Below are 20,445 nucleotides of genomic sequence, written 5' to 3'. Positions count from 1 at the left end.
TAGTCCATGAATGTTTGAAATGTAAAATACAAAACAACCAAATAAAATATAAGAAGTTTGTTTGGCAGTAGAACTCAGTACCAGGAAAATAAAATCTTAGAGCCCATCCAGTCAGACCAAACTAGAGCCATACAAAAGGATTATCTGTTTGAAAATTCAATGGAATAAGGAGGACTCAGTATATCAAATACTAGCCTCTTTTACATAGATGATTTTATTCTGCATTTATAACCTATTGCTGTCAATATGAGATTGGTAGTTATTTTTCTACCACTGCTTCCTTTCTACTTTCCTTCATATTTCCTGCTTAAGTTTCTGTCCTGCACTAAGAACACAAACTAAATTATTTAGGCTAGCTCAAGGTCAAAACATGAGTTAGTGATAGGATTAATGGCAGGATAAAAAAATAAAGCATCTCATTCCTGTCCCTTGCTCTATCTCGTTTCACTCTCTAAACATCTGAATTAACTGATTCCTACAGGGGATACACAAGTTAGGACAGATGAACTCTGCTACAGATGGAGGGAAAAGAAGTCTGTTGTCTCTCACCTCTTTAGATTTGGAACTTCTACCAGTGGTGCTTTTAGAATTCTTAGTGTTCTGCCCAGCCAAAGTCTGAAATATTAAATAAGAAATACAGAAAAACAGAATTTTTCAACTATGTTATCAATGCTTTTCTTGAAGAAACACAAAAAACTCAAACAGCAAATGTTATCCAAATACATTCACTAAGCAAAATAACATGTAGTATATACAGAACTAAATCAATGATCACTTAATAGTATAGGCATGGTCTCTATAAATTATAGTTAAATTCAGTTTTACTGGTCTTCCTTATAGCCACAACTGAGTTGGGCAATCAGTGACCTGATAAAGGAAGCTTCCACTTAAAAGAGAAAACAGTTTCCCATTCAGAAGCAAAGTTCTAAATCACCTTAGGAGATTCACTGCAGACTTTTTTTTTTAAACCACAAAGTTACATTTCTGACCAAATTTTATCCAAACAATGCTTTTCAAACCTGTTAATAAATTAAGAACTTGAACTTAAAATTCTAGATATATAATGGCTTAAATCAATGGATTCACTTAAGAAAGGGAAATAAGAGCTTGGGGGTGGAGTAAGGAGATGAAAGTATGAAACAATATTACATCTCCTTCATAGCTACAGCAGCGGAGCGATTCACTTCACAGATACAGAGTCAGTCTTCCTACCCTCCTCACCTTATTGTTGCTGTCATCCCGTTTCATGATGGAAGGTCTAGTCTCTGTTTCCTGAGATTGTTTGGTTATATCCCTGTAATCCAGTTTAGAATCCTTGCCTTGCAGAGCTGAGATCCTTCCACTGCCTCCTCTGGTAACACTGCTCTGAGTGGGTTTGGATTTACTGTTGCTTTCTGCCAAGCCTGACCTGGCACTTGCAGGTTTAAGAAAACCCAATTCCTTGGCTAAAAGTTTCTTTTCAGCATTTATTTGATCTCTGAGTACCGATTTCAGAAAACTTTTCTGATTTTCAGTTTTTGAAGCTGTAGCTTTTGCCTTTGGAGAAGAGATCATAGCAACCTTGATGCTTGATTTACCACCTGATCCATCTGATACAGGCAGCATACTAGTTTTACTAGTTTCATCAGGTTTATCGGTCTGGCCCACTCCTTTATTTGGATATGCCTTGGTCATAGTGTTTTCTGCAGGTTTTTCTTTCATTGCTGCCACAATCTTTTCTAACTTCTCTGTAACCATCCTAGCTTCATTCTTTTCAGTTCCCGTCTGCAAATCCATTCTGGTTTCGAAAGTATTAAATTCATTCTCCTCCTTTTCATCCATGTTACTTTTTTCAGAAGTTCCCTTTCTGCTCACTGACTTCTCATCCCCTGTGGAAATTCCTGGTACTAAGGCCACAACAGAAGCAGGTGGCGTTATTTCTGAAACTGTTTCACGTTTGTCCACTGCAGCTACAGCTTCTACCATAGACTGTGTAACTCCAGAAAAGAAATCTTCTGTATCAGATGGAGAGTCTTCTAGAATTCCTCTGATATTCCTTTCTTCTACAAATGCTCTGTCAGATATTGATAATTCTGTTTCAGGGTTAATAATTTCTGCCTCTTCCTTCTCAAAGTCACTAGAATACATTTGCTGATTTAAAGCAGACTCCTCTGCATTTTCAGGGAATAATTCAATACTGGCTGGAGTGGATGCTACAAGGGGAATTTCTTCTTCTTGAGTTTCAACTTCCAACGTTTCAACAGCAAAGTCAGAGTCACACAGTGATTTTTCAAGTTCTTCCTCTAAAGTTTCTTCCTGCTGTAGAGGTTCTGCTTCAATGTTGGAAGTAGTTTCTTCTTCAACCTCACTAGGTTTAACAGAGGGACTATCAGCTTCTGTCTGCACCTCACTCTCCTCAACTGGACTGTTTTTCAAGTCAGGGCTAAAAGTATTTAAAAACAAACAAAAAAACACAAACAAAAACACAAACAAAAATCAAACTATGATGAGAATTCAACCATTATAAATAATCCTGTTGATGCCAACTGTTAAGACTTCCTGATGCATTAGAAATAAGCACAGGGAAATCCAGCCAATCAGCATTTAAATGGTTAAAATGTTTCGACGTAAATATAAAAATTTTTAAAAAGTGCCTTCATCACACTGAAGGTTTCTCTGTAGTTTAAAGGAAATAACGGCAAACTTATGACTGTCAATGTGATTCTTTTACTCATGTGAGTTATAACCAGACTTGATTATTTAGAGTTAGGGGTGAAACTGATAGATTCACCTTAACATGAATATATAGCTCTATTATAAAATAGTGCTTTGGGCAACATTATGAGAAGGTGTATGTTAAAAGAAATCTTCCCAGTTACAGTGAAAAATTTAATATCCCAATACATAACTTAAAAATTTTAGTAAAATTATCCAGAAGAAATGGAGGAAATACATGGCAAGTATATGCAACTGATCTTATCTCATCATGGTAGTCCCAAATCCAAGGTACACAAAAATGTGGAAGTCTATAGTTTCAATACTTTCACTGAGACAGAAATAGAAAAACTATTTTTATATTAAGAGTTATCTTAGAGAATAACAAGGAAAATCTTGGCTTCTGAAGATAATGTCCAGCATGCTATCAACACTAATAACATTTTAACAAATATATTCACATAATTACATTAGAAACAGCAGGATGGAGGAAGACACCAGAAAATGATCATACTCAAGAGTATTGACTTTTTTCTTGACTTTTTTCTCCTATTTTTCAAGGAAGGTGGGGGATGAGACATAGACTATTTAATTCTTCTCAAAAGGTGGCAATGACCTTTAGTTAACAATGCAAGATGATAGGTATTTGTGTTCTGAGACAGTAATCACATTTCAGAAATTCAGAAAAAGTACCTACCACCTCTGGGGTATAACCACTTGAGCCAATATAAACTAGCTTTATCTCCGAAGATAAGTTAAAGCTTCCAAAGCAGAAAAACTTTCTAAGAGCTCAGAGGAACCTTTCTTTATGAAAGGTTGTAAAGGCAAAGAGTTTAAGGAATTTATTTTAAGTAGAAGTCAGTAACCATAAACCTTAATCAATATCTATTTTATTCATTTGTGAAAGCTACCCTTTGTACACTGAAAAGGATTTAAAAGTTTTTATTTGAAATAATACACATTTCTTATATTCAAAATACCAATGGCTGATTTTTAAGTGTTACAGATTTTTAGGAGTAGTCAAAATAAAATTTGTGGCCAAGTTAAAATATGACAAAGGTAAGAAAAAGTTATGATTTTCATACTTAAGCAGTTTTGTGTGTACTATTTCTCAAAATAGAAACTTTCTAAATTGCCACTTCATTTGCAATAATTCATTCCTCATTACTGAACTGCCTATTAGCCTTAAAAGATTTACAAAAACACCCAGGAACCTACTAGACTAGCAGGGTAACTTTATCATATTTTAAGTATGTTAATAATGAAGGAAATAATCTTCAATATAAAATGAGCCATTATGTGGAGTTCTACACTTCAGAGAACAATGACCTACTTAAAAAAATAATTTAAATTCAGTATTTATTCTTATGTGTTGGTCTTCAAAAATTATAGTGCTCCCGTCACAGAAATCATTCACTGAAATTAGTGTCTGGTTTTCTGGCTAACATGGAAAAAAGGCTCAGTATTGATCAGGTCAGTTTGGAAGGTCAACTTGAAAAGTTGTATAAAGGACTTTAACATCAAAGTTTCAAGTCTATTAAAAGATCAAAAGAAAACGGTCATATTCTGGGAATTAGCAAAAAAAAAAGGACTCCAGGAAGGTATTTTGTATAAGCAGCTTTCACAAAAGAAGGAAGTCTGTAAGAATCTATTACTCTGATCTCATTACTCATATCCAGTTAGTATTAAATCTGGAATCTTTCACCATACAGGTATCTGAGTCCCCACAACCCCTCTGTACCCAATACCAGTTTTACAACTCTCAGAAAAGCATACAACAAAAGCTGAATATGAGAAAAAAAGGTTAAAACCATATGACACACCTTCTGAGAAACTTTAGACTGGGATTTAGCAATACTGCTTAGGGTTTATTTCAGAGGGCTACCTGGTACTTTCCAACATTATTAATGAACCAGTGGAAAGTTTATCTGGAGCCTTAATTATATGGTAAATAAATCCTGTTTACTGGAGAAGAAGAGTGAATACAGTCATATCATGGGTTGTTAAATTATCAATATAGCCACATAAGATTTCCTTTAAGTGGGGAATCTATTTAAATAGTTTACATTAATTATAAACAAAAGGATCATATTTATGATAAATTAGCACCCGCCAAGGCTTAAAAAAACAATACAACCAACCAACCAGCCAACACCAGTATTTTCTCAGAATCAGTTTATTCTGAAAGAAATTCCAGCCACATCTCACATCTTTTTCTGTAATGCCAAATAACCCAGAAAAAAAATGTCTGCAATACGGGGATTAAGAATTTATTAGTGCTAGGACTTATTAATTTTATGAGTTTGGACAATTATCTATAAATTCATTAATATTTTTGATTTCAGGAAAAGAGTCTAAACAGTGGGGGGAAAAATGACCAAAACATAAACAGCTGTTGTTATAAACTCGAGATAAATTTTGTCAAACGAAATACATACAATGGATTTTTTAGAAGAGCCTATTTGCTTACCAGCCACAGAGTTATTGTGGCCAAACAGTAGGTTTATCTATACTACATGTGGCACTATTACTTAATAAGCCCTCTGTGGGCTTTTACATCATACACTGCTGGTGTCATTACTTCTTAGGGATGTGAATACAATTGCATGATGAGGTACAACTTTAAAAGTCCGTGCTAACACATACAGCAAACCTACTCCTTGAAGTTACCAATATATTTTACTGCATTCATATTAATCTTTATTATTTAAAACTCTCTCATTTTATAAGAATTACTGGGAAGAAAAATCCTTAAAACATTCTGCTTTTCAGGCTTCTTAAAATTAGACAGTATAGCAAATAAACACTTTCCATATTTAAACCCTTTCAAACTGCTGTTTCAAACTATAAGCTCTTACTTACCACATGGACTTTAAGAAATATGGGAGAATCACTTAGTATAGAGGAGAAAAAAATATTTCAAATAACTGATTCTTAATGAAAAGCAGTAAATGGGAGGTTATTGACTGGTGGGGCAAAGGAATAAGTAGTGATAACGGTGGGTATGCATGAACTACACGTGACCAAAATAAGACCGAGCCACTAGCCTGAGTAGATTTTGAAGAACAACTTTTCATCCTTTGAAAATATGAACTAGTATACATAATTATTTTTTTAAACATGTATCTGTTTTCCTTACTCCTGTTGCTTTAAAAAAAGATCAAAATACACATTAAATCTTAAGTTAAAATGCCCTAAAACCAAGCAAATGCCCATCTTTCCAGAGTGAGAATTAGAAAATAGATTAAATCTTCTTTTTCCTGACCCAATTTTAAAGATAAGACATTGAGCAGAGATTTTTCTTTAATTCAATATACTCTGTAATCAACCAGATAAAAATGAACAAACTTAAATGGTACCTTTTGGTGTTCAAGTCAATAAGATAAAAGAGAATTATATAAAAAGATTATAGTTTTTCTACCATGTTTATTTTGGAATAGAAGATCTAACGTAAGGAACAACAATGATCGTGGAGTTGGATTGTTCAAAAGCACTTTAGCAAAACATTTTATAAAGAAGTTATATATGTAAATTTAATTCCAACTATTTTGATACATTCAGTTTTTAAAAAATGACTAATAAATACCTGAATGAGACAATACAAACAAAACAATCCTAGGTCAAAAAAGAAAACCATAACTGACTCATACAAATACAGAATGGAACAAGCACATAAAAGAACTATATGCTGCATGTGAATTAATATAAAATACGGAATAAAATTAAGTAATTAAATATTAGACAAAAATTTTGCACATTAAAGCAACATACCTTTCTTTTCCTGGTTCTGAATCTTTCTCAACTTGACTCTGCAATACAATTCCACATTTTATTAGAAGCTATTCTACCAGATCCAGATTTTAACTATTTAACTCATCAATGCAATGTTTCCAGTTCTCAAAATCTAAGCTAAAAAAAATACATCTTTAAAAATGTATTTTAACAGCTAGTTTTTAGTGTCCTCATATGTATTAGGTTCTAGAATTTTTTCCCATTAGATGAGACCTTAAATTTTAAATTATGCAGAGAAATTCCCATGAGCAATTAATCAGAAAAACTAGTTTACATGATGTTGATATAAATAAAAACTTTTATTATTATTTATAAAGGAAATCAGTTGACTTAGAAAACTTTCCCCTTAAGACGCCTAGAAATGTTGGACAAAATTTGACAATAATCTTTATTACGGTGTATCTGAGTTCCAAAGAAAGCAATGCCCTGAGGTCTAAAACAGAAGGAGGAATTAAAGTAAGTGCCTGTCTGGAGGGGAGTACCGAAAATGTTGAGCTGTGTTCCAGTAGCCTTGATTCTTGAAGACGGCTATATAACAATGTGGCTTTTACAGTATTTCTATGTGGTTGTGAGAGCCTTGTGCCTGATGCTACGTTTGTCCAGCATATGGACAGACGAATGGAGGAATGTGGATGAAAAATGATTAAATAATAGGGGGGATAAAGGGTGAAATAAATTGCGTAGATTGAGGTACTGGTGGTCAATGGGAGGGAGGGATAAGGTACGGAATGTATGAGTTCCTTCTTTTTATATCTTTTTCTGGAGTGATGCAAATGTTCTAAAAATGATCACGGTGATGAGTGCACAACTATGTGATGATACTGTGAGCCTCTGACTGCATCCCATGTATGGATTGTATGTGTCCATACATAAATGTGTGTGAAGATTTGTCAAAAAAAAAAAAAAATCAGTGCCTAAGTACTGAGCACTATCCTAGGCACCAAGGATACATCAGTGAACAAATAGCCCCAAATACCTGCCGTTGTGGTGTTTATACATACCAGCTAGAGCTTTTTTGTGCAGGCATCATGTCCTCTGGGTTGAGAACTGCACTTTAAAGAAACTGAATAATGAACCCAGAAAAGATTCCTGGTTTGGGTATCAGAGTCCCAGAGTAAAGGCCTCCTTTCCTTTACTGGGGAATTTGGTAGGAAGTCTAGTCTACATCCTCATGGTATTACCAAAATTAAAGATGGTACTTGATAACTCTATTCACAGGTATGTTTACAAGCAGCCTTCTCATTCAGGAGGAAAGCCTGTTTGAAAATAAGACCTATATGACAGATGAAATCTATACCACCTACCCGTATTAGCTAATCTGCTTCTTTACACATAAATGAATAAATGAGCAAAAGCAATCAAACCAGGGAAAATGAACAATAAAAACATGCAAACCAAGTGAAGAAAAAATATTTCAGAGAACTAAAAGGCTTTTAAAACATTCTACGGATATCTATAGAAAAATAACAGTAAGAAATAGCATTCTAAAAAAATAGTACAGGTGTTATTCCCAGAAAGACAGAGTATTAAAAATGGAAGAGAAGAAATAAAGTAATATAAGGAAAACTTTTCTCAAATGAAGGAAGGAACTTATCTTCAGATTTCATCAATTCACTGAGGGTTCTAAGAAGGGTGAAAGAAGTAAATCCCAAACCAAGATAAAACATTGCTCACTGCACTAGCCATACTTGCTGTCCTTGCAGGGTTTTAAATCGCCAGACATGTCCATAAGGCTTTTTCCCTTGCTGTTCTCTATGTTAAATCTTTTCTCCCTGATACAGGCATAGAACCTGCTGTCTTACTTTTTTCAGGTCCCTCAAATAATCTCTCTTTGGAAGGTTATTCCAAAGTAATCACTGACTACTCTAAAGATATACATACCCCCACCCAATTCATCACTCTCTATTCTCTTATCTTACCTTATTTGTATTTATCATACTTCTACCACCTGATATTACTGATATTCAATCAATCTACCTATATTTGCTTATCAGTTTTTAGTTATCTGTCTTCGACTCTTTTGTTGATCACTGCATCCCAATGCCTGGAACCCCTTTTCCTCATAGAAAAGGAATTAGATAAATATGTGTCTATAAATTAATGAATAAATATCAAAATCTTGTAGAGAGAAAAAAATTAAATAGAGGTTTGATTGGAATAAACCTCAGCAACACCAGTTCCTAAAAACAATGAAAAGGAAATGATTTGAAAACATAATTCTACACCTAGACAAACTATCAGTAAAATATCTAAGAGTAAAATAAAGTCATTTTCAAATACGTGGGTACTGAGAAAGCCCATTACTCAGACATAATTTCTGGGGAAAAAATTATTTGAAGATATACTCAACTAAACAGAAAAGCAAGTGGAAGAAACAGAATATAAAAAACAGGAGAAGTAACAGAGAAGACCAATAAAAAGAGTATCAAAGGTATATAGTTGGTCTACAAAACAAATGACTATAAATTTAGAATATCCCACCATCACCTTTGTTCTTTCTATCCCTTTCATTAGGGTGTTTGGGCTATGGCCATTTTAACTTTTTCATGCTGGAAGCATCTGTCACTAATATGGGGTAGGGAGATGGGACCATCTGACGCTCTGGAGAGGCTGGGCCCTCTAGGTTTCAGGATTTATCTGGTCCAGGGATCTATCCAGAGGTGATTGGTAGACTTATAGAGAAGATTGGATTTAGCAAATGAATATAAGTGCCGAATTATTAGACTGACATCTCTTTCAGTCTTCAGTATTTAGAGCAGCTATAAGTAGAAATCTAAAATTGTGAAATTGTAACCCATGTCAAACTCTGAAATATGTTCTACAACTAATTGTGGTGCTGTGTTTTGAAATTTATTGCTTCTTTGTATATATGTTATTTTAAACAGAATAAGAAAGAAAAAAGTCGATTGTGGTGATAAAAAATATTTAATAAGGCTTCTAGCCCCCTATTTTCTGGAGTAGCTAGAAGAAAAATTCTGAGAGGATCATATGGTAGCCCATGACAAACTGTGGGATCTGTCCTGTAAATACTTGTTGAAGAGTGCTTTGAATGTATTGCTTTTTTATTTCTTTGCTTTGTATATATGTTATACTATACAATTAAAAAGTTAAAAAAAAGTTTTAGAATACTGAGACAGAAGAACAGCTTTGAGAAAAATAGACAATATTTAACAAACAGCAATTAAGTTAAAATGAAGTCTTTTTTCCTCTGTAACAATAAAATATAATCCCTATACTATACAAGAAAGCCATAAGCTAAATGTTATAGAAAACAAAAAATGTAGCATCATTTAAATAAATTACTGGAAATATATAAATATCATCAAGTTTCAAGTTATAAAGATAGACTATATTTTCTCCTTTATAGACCTACTCAACACTAAATTCTGCAACAATATCTTCATAATCAAAACATAAAAAATGCTCATATTGGTTCCCAATGCTTAGATAAGTCTTCATGTTTCATATACACCTAATTATAGGCAAAGAGCAAACAGCTGCAATATACTATGCATGGAAGTAAAACTACCGGTAACAAAAACGGAGGGCAGTGCAATAGGTATGTTTAAGAGAGGGTAATACAGAGTTGTTAATTAACTTATTTTAAATACTGGGAAATTAAACAGCTCTATAACAAAAACCTGGAGTTAAGTTTTACTTCTATATTATAGTCTATTCCCTAGCTCAGGTCTTTTTTACTTCTCCTACAGACCATTACAATATTTTAAAATCAGTGTACCTGCCTCCAGTATCCAATTTATCTTTTGTTGAATAGCTATTATGGATACCTTGTGACATGTTTAAGGTCACACAGTCAGCTAGCTCATCGGTGGCGGAATTAGGTCTTTTACAATAAGCTAAATGCATTCTCCATTTTAATAAATAGGTTCTGAGTAAAGGCTTGGGAAGTAAAATGCCAATTCGGGTGAGGATTTTATATAATTTTCACCCATTTTGTTTTTTTTAAGTCTAAGAATCTGGGACAGTATTTCTAGAAGATAATTTCTATAGTCAGTGTTTGGTATACCTCTGAACTTAATTCAAGTAACAACTTGAGAAATGAGTGAGACAAAAAATTTCTTTAAATACAATTTTTCTTGGGATAAAAAAAGGCAAAAACTTTTAAATTTTTAATGAAATTATCCTGTTAAACGAGCCACTTAAATTTGTGCTTAAATTGGTTCCTATCATGATACATTTACCATAGGCACTCGATTGCACTTGGGTTTAGGCAGTGAATTTTCTTTTTCTTTTTCTTTTTTTGTTTGCACCAGTGCAAGATTTCTGGCACGTTAACAAACAAAAACAAAGAACACCAAATTATTTATCCCCTGCTATTGAGATACCATGGAACTATTATTAGTAAGTCAAAACATCTATCTGTGAGTTTGAATTTAATTCTTCCAAAGGTGGACCATTCAGGGCTTTCATACATGTTTTACTACGTAAGCCAAGAACCTGTAAAATCTTATTTTCTATACAAGAAAAGAGTTTATAATACATACAATCTTAACAAATAAAAAGAACGAACAAACTTGTTTCTACCCAGGATGAATGAGACCAAAATGAATTCAAAGTAGCCTAAGCATTCTGGAGGCAATCATACTACATATATAAATACACTCTAGTACCTAAAACAAATATAAGAATGCATACACTAGGTGCACATGCGGTTCAGTGGTAGAATGCTCACTGCTTTCCATGAAGGAGACCCAGGTTCAATTCCCAGATCATGCATTCAAAACAACAAACAAAAGAATACTACGTTCTTCAAAATTACCTCAATTTACTGTCATTCAGACAAATTTATACTTCACAAAACATGAAAATTTGAACAGTGATTACAAAATAAATTTTAAATAGGACCATCCAAATTCAGAACAAGTTTGACTACTATCTGAGAATAATTCTTGATACTATCTTCAGAGTACATGTACTAGCTTTAGGAGAATGATGTTTACACTTATCACATTTTATGAAAGCAAACACACACAAAAACAAAAACAAAGCGAAACAAAAAAAAGTTACCTCTGATGAGTCCATCTTTGGAGAGAGTGTGCAGGTCAATACATGATCACCTATGTTCTGTGGATTTTGTTTCAGGAAGCTGTACATTGACTGAGCAGATTCAGGACTATCTAATTGAAGAATTGCCTTCAGAGAAGATAAAAATCAATATGTTTTTCTTCTAGACTTCAGATAGGTGATTACAAAGACAAGGTTAATATTTATTTCAAAATAAATAAGAGAAAACAATCCTCAAAATGCTTCAAGGAAAAACTGAAGAGGATGGCAGGTATCTTTAAAAAGAAGATGGAATTCCTATATTCCAACTGTGCCCCCTCTTCCATTTGTCGCACTATTTCTAAAGCCACAATCATGCTCTATGTATCATCAGTAAGGTGCATGCTGAAGAAATTAATATCTAATTGTTGGTTATGTACATTTTATGGAGTAAATATTGTCAACTTTGATAGGAAACCCTGCCTTTCTAGGTAATATTTAGTTGATCAAAATATAATTTTAATGGAAATACACTTCAAATAAACATTAAATACAGGGCAAAGCCAATGTAAATAGGTGAACAAATTCTGTTTTCTAAGAAGACAAATCATGAAGGTAAGGAATGATGACCTGTTCTTTCCATATACCTAAACAAACATAACACCGTGGGTTTTATGGCTACAAAGAATGTTAAAAATACCTAGTAACACTCCATTTTACAAGAACTCAAAAGGTTTGACTTAGCAAAGGTCACAATGGTGGTTAAGGGCAAGGCTAGATAACTCAAGTCTAAACTTCCCATTAAGATAATGCTTTTTATACAATTAATATCTTATTTCCCTGAGCAAGTCTACTTCCCCAAGCAAGTCTTATTTCCCCTTAAAAACCAGTTCTCCTCATCTCTTCTTGTCTCAGACCAGGAGAAAATATCCTGGTACATTAAAATTCTGCTAAGAGGGTGAATGATGTTTACAGGTACTTCAGTTCAAGAAGCTGAATTAAAGGTTGCAGATCATAAGAATATTGGCTTCACAAAGGTTAAAATGTATTGGGTAGATAGAAATACTAGAGGTCAATGAGAAGGAGGGGTATGGGGTATGGAATGTATAAGCTTTTTCTTTTTCCTTTTTATTTCTTTTGCTGGAGTGATTCAAATGTTCGAAGAAATGATCATGGTGATGAATATACAACTATGTAATGATACTGTAAGTCACCGATTATATACCAAGAATGTAATGTTCATATATTAAGAATGTGTTTGCATGTTGTTTTTCAATAAAAATAAAAAATTTTAAAAGCAGCTACATTTTCTCAATGAACACAGAGCTAAAATAAGAAATCTTGTTACCTTTTTTTTATTATTCATGAATATATGGTGATCTACTTTTCCAAATTGAAGTCCAACACAAAGTACACACTGAAGTCCATCTTCAGGTAAGTTATCAAGATGTACAAAGCGACTGTAAATTTTATCTATATTTGCCTACAGAGTTTAAGATAGCATAGAAAAAAGAAAAACACAGTTCTAGTATCAAATGGTAAAGCAAATTAATAGAAATTTAATATTGTAAGAAAATAACTATGTAGGTTAAGATACTGACATTTCAATCTTAGATTTGAGTAATAAGAAAAAATAATATACCAAAACAGGAAGTAAAACCTTTCTTACATTTACATATTTACCAAAAACATCTTAAACAGTACGTTGACCTTTTTGGCCATTTTCTATGTAATCCATTATATGGAGAAATTTTTCATATCAGGGACTACCCCAACTCTTTATTTATTACTTTTACCAATAAGACCTACTTGACATTTTCCTCAACTCAATACCTTAAAATCAGTACTAAGGTTTTCTTTAATTTCTAAAAGGTGAACAAATAAAACAATGGTTCTATTAACAATATTTAAAAGTACATTAAAATCATTTAAATGTACAACTCACCTCTGGTTCAGTCTCTTTAATCAGGGTTATAAATACAGCTTCCTAAAAAAGTCAAACCAGATATAGGTTGAAGGTATATATCATTCATATGTTTAATTAGTCAACATTTATAATACAAAAAGTAAGCTATACAAATACGCATTTAGCTGTTATTTCATAAAATGAGAAGTCAGCAAAATTTCTGTTCCTACTAAAAATCTTTCCCTTTAAAAACAGCTATTTAAGTTCCACACTACTCACGTATCTTAATTCTTTCTACTCCTGATTCTCATTAGGATTAATAACGACACTCAAAGTCACATACACGGACATATAAAGACGACCAGATATGCAGGCTAGCACAGCATACAAGTGTATAATAATTTGGTGCTATTAAAGTATAAAAAGTGTAGAACAATTTGTTGCTCAGATGTAAACTTTCTCCACAGCCAACACAAGCAAACTCATTGCCCTCCCACTCTTTACATGGGACAGGACTCCCAGGGGTGTGGACCTTCCTGGCAATGTGGGACAGAAATCCTAGAATGAGCTGGGACTCAGCACAAAGGGATTGAGAAAATCTTCTCCACCGAAAGGGGGAAGAAAGAAATGAGACAAAATAAAGCGTCAATGCCTGAGAGATTACAGAGTCGAAAGATTATCCTGGAGGTTATTCGTACACATTAAATAGATACCACCTTTTTAGTTAAGGCATAATAGAGAGGCTGGAGAGAACTGCCTGAAAATGCAGAGCTGTGTTCCATGTCAGCAGCCATGTTTCTTGAAGATGATTGTATAATGACATAGCTTTCACAATGTGACTTGTGATTGTGAACACCTTGTGTCTGATGTTTCTTTTATCTACCTTATGGACAGATGAGTAAAATATATGGAATAAAAGTAAATAAATAATAGGGGGAACACATGTTAAAATAAATTTAGTAGATTGAAAAAAAAATTATAAAAGTAATACCATGCAATCACAAATATAATCTATATTTCACAAATATTTCCACATTTTTTGTTGTTCATATATGTTTATATGTGTGCGTGTGTATATGTATATATATATATATACACACACACACACCCATAAATTTCCCAATTTTATTATATACTGTAAACTTAGACTTTTTAAACAATTATCTTTCCAAAAAAAGGGGGGGTTGTGCACAGATAGTTCAGTGGTAGAATGCTTGCCTTTCATGCGGGAGACCGGGGCTCGATTCCCGGACCATATAACCACCACACCACCCCCCTACAAAATATATATAAAGGTTAAGAGTAGTATGGGCAAAGAAGTCAAAGCCGGCACAGGCTAGCTAATGGAAGGTTTAGAGATGCAGGAAAGAACTTGTACTTACATAAGAATATGGTTTTTAAAATGTTGTTCTCTTCAATGCTACTGACTTATTTAACAATCCCAGCAATTCTATCACTGTAGAGTGATTCTCAAGGAAAGGATTTTTCAATCACATGCATTCCCACCTCCCCTAGAGATTCTAATCATGCCTCATAGCAGCTGAATGTAAGTTTGTAGTCCACAGAAAAACATGGAAGGATTTCTAAATCAGATGAATCTGAAGAAACTTCAATTTTATGTCAGTTTTATGGCTTTGTGGAGAAAGATTTGCAGGAGACAACACTGACTACAGAAAGAACAATCAGAAGGCTACTTTATGGTCCAACAGGTGTTTTTAAGAGATGAAGCCATGGTGGAGGGAATGAAAATGAGGCAACAAATTCTGGAAATATTTAAAAGTTAAAACAGAAAAAAGACTTGTGGCTGACAATGTGAGAAAAAATTACGCAATTCATGTTTTCAGTTTGGATAATGGATATGGTCATGAGGTAAGAATAGAGAGCGGAAAAGTCTGTTTTCAGTCAGTTTTCAACTTTTCCCATCACAACACACAAAGTACAGCACTTCCACATCATCAAAGTAACTCTCAACAGTAGGATGGGAGAGTGTGGAGGGGACAGGGAGCCCTTTTCCCTATCTGAGACATGTGGCCCTAAGGAAGAAAACTAGAAAAGATAACTGACCTGAATAAAAGTGCTAGGAAGTTTATTGAAATTCTAGTGAAAGTAATGCTCTTTCATTTTTTTTTGGTAAGTCTATTATTTACCTCATCTTTTATATTCATATTTTCAGCCATACTTATTAGGAGTTGATTTCCATCCATTGATATTGGGAAGCAGGTATAAAATTTCACCATAGAATCTCCAGATTTTCTATTGATTTCCATATATGCCTTTTAAAATAGAAATAAAAATAAAAAAATAAATCTTATTTAAGTTACTTTTACTTGAACAGATTTAATAATTAAGAGTCAAATGAATTAAATCACTTAGTAAATATTTTCTTCTTGTCTCTATCTTATAACCCACTTTGGTTAAAAAAAAACAAACAAAACAACTTCACATGCCATGAAATTCACCTGCTAAGTGTATAAATGCAAATGGTTCTTAGCATATTTACAGACTACCATCATCCAAACGATCTACTTTTAAAGTTATGTGAAGCCACAATTATCTCATGCTACGCATTCTCCTTCCCCACGGTTTCCCCCAAATGGCTCCAATTACCACTGAACATATATTCTACTCTCAAAGATCAAGTTAATTGCAACCTCTCATTACTGTTAAAAATACCAATTCAGGGAGGGCCATGGTGGCTCAGCAGGCAGAGATCTCGCCTGTCATGCTGGAGACCCAGGTTTGACTCCCAGTGCCTGCCCATGCAAAAACAACAACAAAACCAATTCACACTACTCTAAAGATGTCATTTACATTACTTTAAACTCTTGGCTGAAATCTCCTCTTCTCTAAAATACTTTTCACAAGTTATTATTAAAAATAAATTTTATTGGGTGGTCTTAAAATTATAAAACTAATACAGTTTTATAGAAACTTTAGAAAATACAGATAAACTTAGGTTCTTTTAAGTACTGATGACATCATTAGATGAAGTCTGAAAATGGTTACTTTCCATTTGTTTATCACCAGTAAAACAAAAGAAAAGAAACACTAGTAAAAATGTTCTAAAAGATTTTATAAGGTCAATTTTTAAAAATTTTGTGAAAGACTTTGACACATTATTAAGCCAGCCTTTCCCAATATCAATACTACATCTAATTACAAACAATACTAAAATACTCCCTATTTTATATTTTATATATCTGTTTTATATTTTTAAAATCTTTTAGCTTGAAACAGTTTAATTAGTTTTAGACTCTACTTTAGGCCCTTCTTTCCTAGCTTTGTAAATTGAGTCTTTGAAAGCGTGCATGCAGACAATATGAACAGCTATTATCAACTCTTACCTTTTTATGAGATGATAAAATCAAAATATCTTTTAAACCACCAAACGGTTTTGCTAGGTTGTAAATTTCTTCTACAGAATAGCCTTTATTTGGCAAATTAGAAACAAGGACCACACACATTTCCTCTGTTTCCTTCAAAACAAATTAAAAAAATAAATGGACATTACAATTTCTTTAACTACTTTTATATTTATGTTTATACTGCAGGTCATATATTATATTAGTACTTAAGTTGAATTAAATACTGAGTAAAGCCTGACCAATTCAGAAGGCTGGTCTGAACCTCAAATGAAAAACAAAAGCAAAAATAAAATGCTAATTTACTCTCTTCAAATACACAGAATATTCGCAGTCATGCCATGCAAATACTGCAAATACTGAGTATTTGCAGTAACGGAACTTAAAACAAAGTTTAAAAACTCTTGACTACAATTATTTCCCTTCACTTACTGTTGTTATTCCTGTATTCTGTGATGCTAACTTTCCCAAATTCCAAATCATGCATATCCTTTCACGTTCCTGAATCACCACTCTTGGGCAGTTTAAAAAAAGATTATCTAGTCTTCTTAGGACCCTTACCCATTAACCCAATCTCCATATTCTCTTCTGCCTTCCATTATTTCAAATTATTTTGTTTCTTAACACAATTGCTTTATCAATGACAAATTTTCCTTTAGTGGATATTGAGAAAATCCACAAAGGTATGCTACAGTAAATCTGGGAATTTCTGACTCTTCTTTGAAAAAAAAAAAAGGGGGGTGGTAAGTTTTAATTTTCATAAACCAGTTAAGAATAGCTTTCATGAGCAAGTCATTTATGATCTTTAATGATTCCTTCTAACTTGGTTTCGTAATCTAAAATACCCTATTGTGCCCTAAAATATTCTTAAAACAAAACCACAATGTAAGACATTCTTACTGCCTAGTTACTATTTAAAGACTTGAATTACTAGACAAAAATAAACTTAGGCTTAGCAAATAAATTATCTCAAAACCAAAATCAGTCAATGAGATTTTAATATAAAGATAGATGTAACCATGTAAAGGCCAATAAAGTGAACTTTTGCCATTCAAATAAAACTGCAAATTCCTCTTGCTCCTCCAAAAAAGAAAAAGAAAAAAACTGGTATTATAAATAACATAACTTCCATTTGCTTCTAGAAAAAAAGAAAATCCGCAGAATTCTACTAGTCCAAATTCGACCTGAAAAGCCATTTCAGCTTAATGCTGCTTTCAGTGAAAAGTAATTCTCAAAAACATGGACGTTTACTGATAATCTGCTCCTAAAGTTTTATGATTTACTCAAGGTTTTTCAGCTAAAGCCAAATTAAATATAGTCACAAAGTACTAGGATCTTTCACTAAGTCAAAATCTGTAATTAGTTTCTTACTACAAGAATAAACTTGGTTTAAATTAACAAAAATATCACATTACGTCAAAATTTCTTAATTTTTAAAGAAATAAGTAAAATTTAAAAACTGACCGTGCTAACTGGTTCATTTTCTGTTGTCTCCAAAACACCTTCTTAAAACACAAAATAAAATAAAAATTCATGCATGCAAATATACTTTCTTTATCAGCATCCCACCTCATCTCATAAAGGATTAGTAGTAGCTACATGAAAATGTATACAATGACAGAAGACTAGGAAATTAGTAGGAAATAGCTAGAAAATTAGAATTAGTTTTTTAACAATGTTTAGTTTTCTTCCTTCTGAGAATAAAATTTAAGAATAATCCGGAAATAAAATAAAGATCTGAATTATAATATTCCAAATTTCATTTAGGTATGAGCCTAGTATTGAAATATACCTAGATATAAGGGATACAAAATTAAGAAAATAAAATAAAATTTGTCTTCGTCTACCTGAAATAGTTTCTTTAACACTGTTTTCAGTGGCTCTGGCCTCCATACTGGTCTTTATTTCAGAGTTTTCTGCATGAAATAGATGGCTTTAATAGTCTAGAAAAACACACTAGTACAATTAAACTAATGAATGTAGGCAGGAGCATAAGCTGGTTTAGCACACTTTGCCAGTTCAAGTCTCCTTAGGCTGAACTGACTGAAATTAAAGCTATATATAAGTTTCTTTTTGAAAACCAAAAAAGTCCCTTGGGAATTTTAAGCAATTACTTCAAAATGTATCTTGAACACACACCAAAAAGACCTCAAGAAACGAAAGCACAGATGACAGTATTTCAACCTTACCTAGTACAGTTATAGGTTTACTGGAGTCCTTGTTTTTGACATTTCCAGCTTTTTTTATTTCTACAGACTTCTTTCCACTGGATTTTCCTTTTTAAAGTAGAAGTGAACAAGTATTCTAAGAATATGTTCAACCATTAAGCATATTTCATACTAATGTATTAGCAAATAGTCATAAAATAGTTCTTTCCCAGATAATCATTTCTAATTATTTTCAAAATCTGTTCACAAATATTAAAAGAAAATTTAAACTGAGATAGTTTTTGTTGATAGCCATAAATGAGTCATAAGTTTAACCGTGACTTCATGTGGTAGAAGTACATTATAATTGTACACAGAAATACATATTTTGCAATTTCTGAAAAGGTTCTTTGAATTACAGTTGATTGGCAAAAGATATTAATTAAATCAGAGATCATGTTGGGTTCAAATGCTACACTTATAATAATGTTCCATTTCTTTATGGAAGAAATACATTTTCATATCATGGGAGAAATCACCTTTTTTTGAAAAAAGGTAACATCAGGAACTGTACAAGCTGGGAAGGTAATATGAATCAGTAGCTCTCAGAAAATTGAGGGAAACAAAGATTAAGAAATCTGCGGGGGGGGGGAGAATGGCAGAATAGCCGATTATTACACAGCTGCAAAAAATGTGTCTTGCCCATAAGCATGAAAATGTATCTGCAATGGCAGATACTATCAAAGAAAAATTAAAAACAACAAAACAAAAAAAGTCCTAGACATGTCAGGTTTTAAATAACAAATATTTTCCTACTAAACTCTGAAAAGACTTTATAGATGCTACAAATTATTACTTGGATTTAAAATCTGTTTTTGAAATTATATTCTTTAAGGCAGAATATAATAAAGCATCTCTTTCCCACAACTTACCTGTTTTGATTGAAGCTTTAGTACCTTTAGCAGCTACCGTTACCACAGATTTTACAGAACTTGCTGATTTCCCTAAATCACAAAAGCTATAGTCAAAACTAGTACCAACAATCTCCAAAGAACCTTACAGAGGAAGAACTACAGACTATATTTTATTCAAAACATTAAATGCTATCATCTTTGGACTGAAGGTAGGGGATACAGGCCATTTTCTAAATCTAGTAATGTTGATTATTTCTTTAAAAAAAAAAAATTTCTTCACACACATGCAGTCCATCCAAAGTATACAATCGATTGCTCACAATATCATCACATAATCATTATTCATCACAATCATTTTTAGAACATTTGCACCACTCCAGAAAAAGAAATGAAAAAATAAAAAGCTCGTACATCCCATAACCTTTACCCTTTCTTGTCATTGACCACTAGTATTTTAATCTACCTAATTTTTTTTTTACCCCTTATCCACCCCCCTATTATTTATTTATTTTTTGCCCTCATTTTTTCACTCATCTGTCCATACACTGGATAAAATGAGCATTAGACACGAGGTTTTCACAATCACACAGTCACATTATAAAAGCTATACAATCGTCTTCAAGAAC

The 20,445-nt window shown here is 32.9% G+C and overlaps 1 protein-coding gene across 7 annotated transcripts in view; it reads right to left on the bottom strand.

Moving 5' to 3' along the window:
* The window catches only part of ZNF638 (zinc finger protein 638), an 81,317-nt gene that overhangs the window by 8,307 nt on the left and 52,565 nt on the right, over positions 1-20,445 (bottom strand). For 5 of the 7 annotated variants that reach the window (XM_077134515.1, XM_077134520.1, XM_077134516.1 and 2 more), the window contains 12 exons: positions 19,838-19,909; positions 18,948-19,034; positions 18,606-18,674; positions 18,223-18,263; positions 16,741-16,872; positions 15,544-15,669; positions 13,436-13,477; positions 12,839-12,973; positions 11,515-11,640; positions 6,466-6,503; positions 1,222-2,422; positions 550-615 (listed from right to left, as the gene is read on the bottom strand). In XM_077134515.1, the coding sequence (XP_076990630.1) occupies positions 550-615; positions 1,222-2,422; positions 6,466-6,503; positions 11,515-11,640; positions 12,839-12,973; positions 13,436-13,477; positions 15,544-15,669; positions 16,741-16,872; positions 18,223-18,263; positions 18,606-18,674; positions 18,948-19,034; positions 19,838-19,909 (2,135 nt within the window). The remainder of the gene's footprint in view (positions 1-549; positions 616-1,221; positions 2,423-6,465; positions 6,504-11,514; positions 11,641-12,838; positions 12,974-13,435; positions 13,478-15,543; positions 15,670-16,740; positions 16,873-18,222; positions 18,264-18,605; positions 18,675-18,947; positions 19,035-19,837; positions 19,910-20,445) is intronic. The other 2 variants (XM_077134519.1, XM_077134521.1) reach the window with 1 other exon arrangement.

The sequence above is a fragment of the Tamandua tetradactyla genome, chromosome 17 (assembly GCF_023851605.1).
Source record: "Tamandua tetradactyla isolate mTamTet1 chromosome 17, mTamTet1.pri, whole genome shotgun sequence".
NCBI lineage: Eukaryota > Metazoa > Chordata > Mammalia > Pilosa > Myrmecophagidae > Tamandua > Tamandua tetradactyla.
The sequence above is the reverse complement of the archived record's forward strand: the minus strand, read 5'-3'. Positions and strand labels throughout refer to the sequence as shown.